Below are 1,403 nucleotides of genomic sequence, written 5' to 3'. Positions count from 1 at the left end.
ACGCACGCACGCATGCACGCGCGCGCACACACACAAACACACAGCACACACGAATGCATGCATGCATGCATGCACACCATGGGACTACTTACGTGAGCACAGAGCGCCGTGTCACGAAAACCTTGTCCGGCAAGTCACCTTTCTTTCTCCTCCTGAAAGCAAAGAAACAATAGAACAGTGAGGGTCAGCTGTGATTATGTGTCAAAATTAGTCGCTGTGACACGACAACAGTAATTTGAAGACGAGTTGGAGTTTGAGTAAAGAGAAGCACGTCGAAAAAGCTACGGTCATTGAGCGAACGGAAAAGGGCATGACAGAAAGACAGAAACAGTAGAGGAAAAGAAAAAAAAGTAGGATCTACCACCATGTAGCCACCCACTGGAGTAATGGATAAACAAATTAAATGTGTTTGTTTGTTTGAGAAAAGAGAAGCACATCGACAAAATAATGGTTATTCAGTGCTGGGATAAAGTAAGAGGGGAAAGTAAAAAAGTATGACCTACCAGTGGCGCCCTCCAACCACCCACATAAATAAACAAAACAGTCGGACGGAAATAACAGACGGGCAATAAAGAAGTAGAACCTACCAAAGGCACCATAGGTTTTGTTTATTTGTTTGTCTATTTGTGTGTTTGTTTGTTCTGTTTGATTGGGTAAAGAGAAGATCATCAACACAATATTGGTCATTTAGTGCTGGAGGAAAGTATGACGGACAGACAGAAATAACAGAGGGGAAAGTAAAGAAGTAGGACCTACCAGTAGCGCCCTCCAACCACCCGCACGGCACCATCCAGCCGTCTTCTCAACTACGAGTGCCCAAAAAGAGAACCGACAGAAGAAGAAAAAAAAGACTGACCACAAGTGAATTAACAGCTAGTACTTTAGAGTTTCGTTTGGCTTAAGTTCAGGTTTTACAGCACCACTTGCAACACAAATAGGCTAGTATTTAGAACCCTCTCATCTGCCACACGCCATACATATTATAATGTATTCTTATCTGTGTTTACTTAACTACAAGCATTATATTATAATTCGATCAGGGTTTGGGTTTTTTTTAATTTCTGAGTGAGGTTATGAAAAAAAAGAAAAGAAAAAAGTACTTTCAACGATGGAACAACTTAACTGGTCCTTATGCTAACAAAAGGAGAGACCTTTCTTATTTTGTCATTGTTCATAGAACGCCCTACAAGAGATATCATTTAGAAGCCCAGCCTCGCACCTAGAGTATTGGGGTCAATATTCTACTAAACCATAACACCCACAGTCAACACATGGGCACCGAGCACAAGAAATAAGAGAAAACTGCGGTAACAACAAGAGAGTACAGATATAGGAGGGTTTTTTAAAGTATAGGCATGTGAGCAGTACCACAAAAGCCTAGAAGGTGTGCGCCTCCTACCCCA

At 41.8% G+C, this 1,403-nt stretch overlaps 1 protein-coding gene across 3 annotated transcripts in view; it reads right to left on the bottom strand.

Moving 5' to 3' along the window:
* The window catches only part of LOC101851655 (sterol O-acyltransferase 1), a 48,623-nt gene that overhangs the window by 15,084 nt on the left and 32,136 nt on the right, over window positions 1-1,403 (bottom strand). For all 3 annotated transcript variants that reach the window (XM_013084792.2, XM_013084793.2, XM_005102236.3), the window contains one exon: window positions 93-152. In XM_013084792.2, the coding sequence (XP_012940246.2) occupies window positions 93-152 (60 nt within the window). The remainder of the gene's footprint in view (window positions 1-92; window positions 153-1,403) is intronic.

This window comes from Aplysia californica, unplaced genomic scaffold (assembly GCF_000002075.1).
Source record: "Aplysia californica isolate F4 #8 unplaced genomic scaffold, AplCal3.0 scaffold00318, whole genome shotgun sequence".
In the NCBI taxonomy this organism is placed as follows: domain Eukaryota; kingdom Metazoa; phylum Mollusca; class Gastropoda; order Aplysiida; family Aplysiidae; genus Aplysia; species Aplysia californica.
The sequence above is the reverse complement of the archived record's forward strand: the minus strand, read 5'-3'. Positions and strand labels throughout refer to the sequence as shown.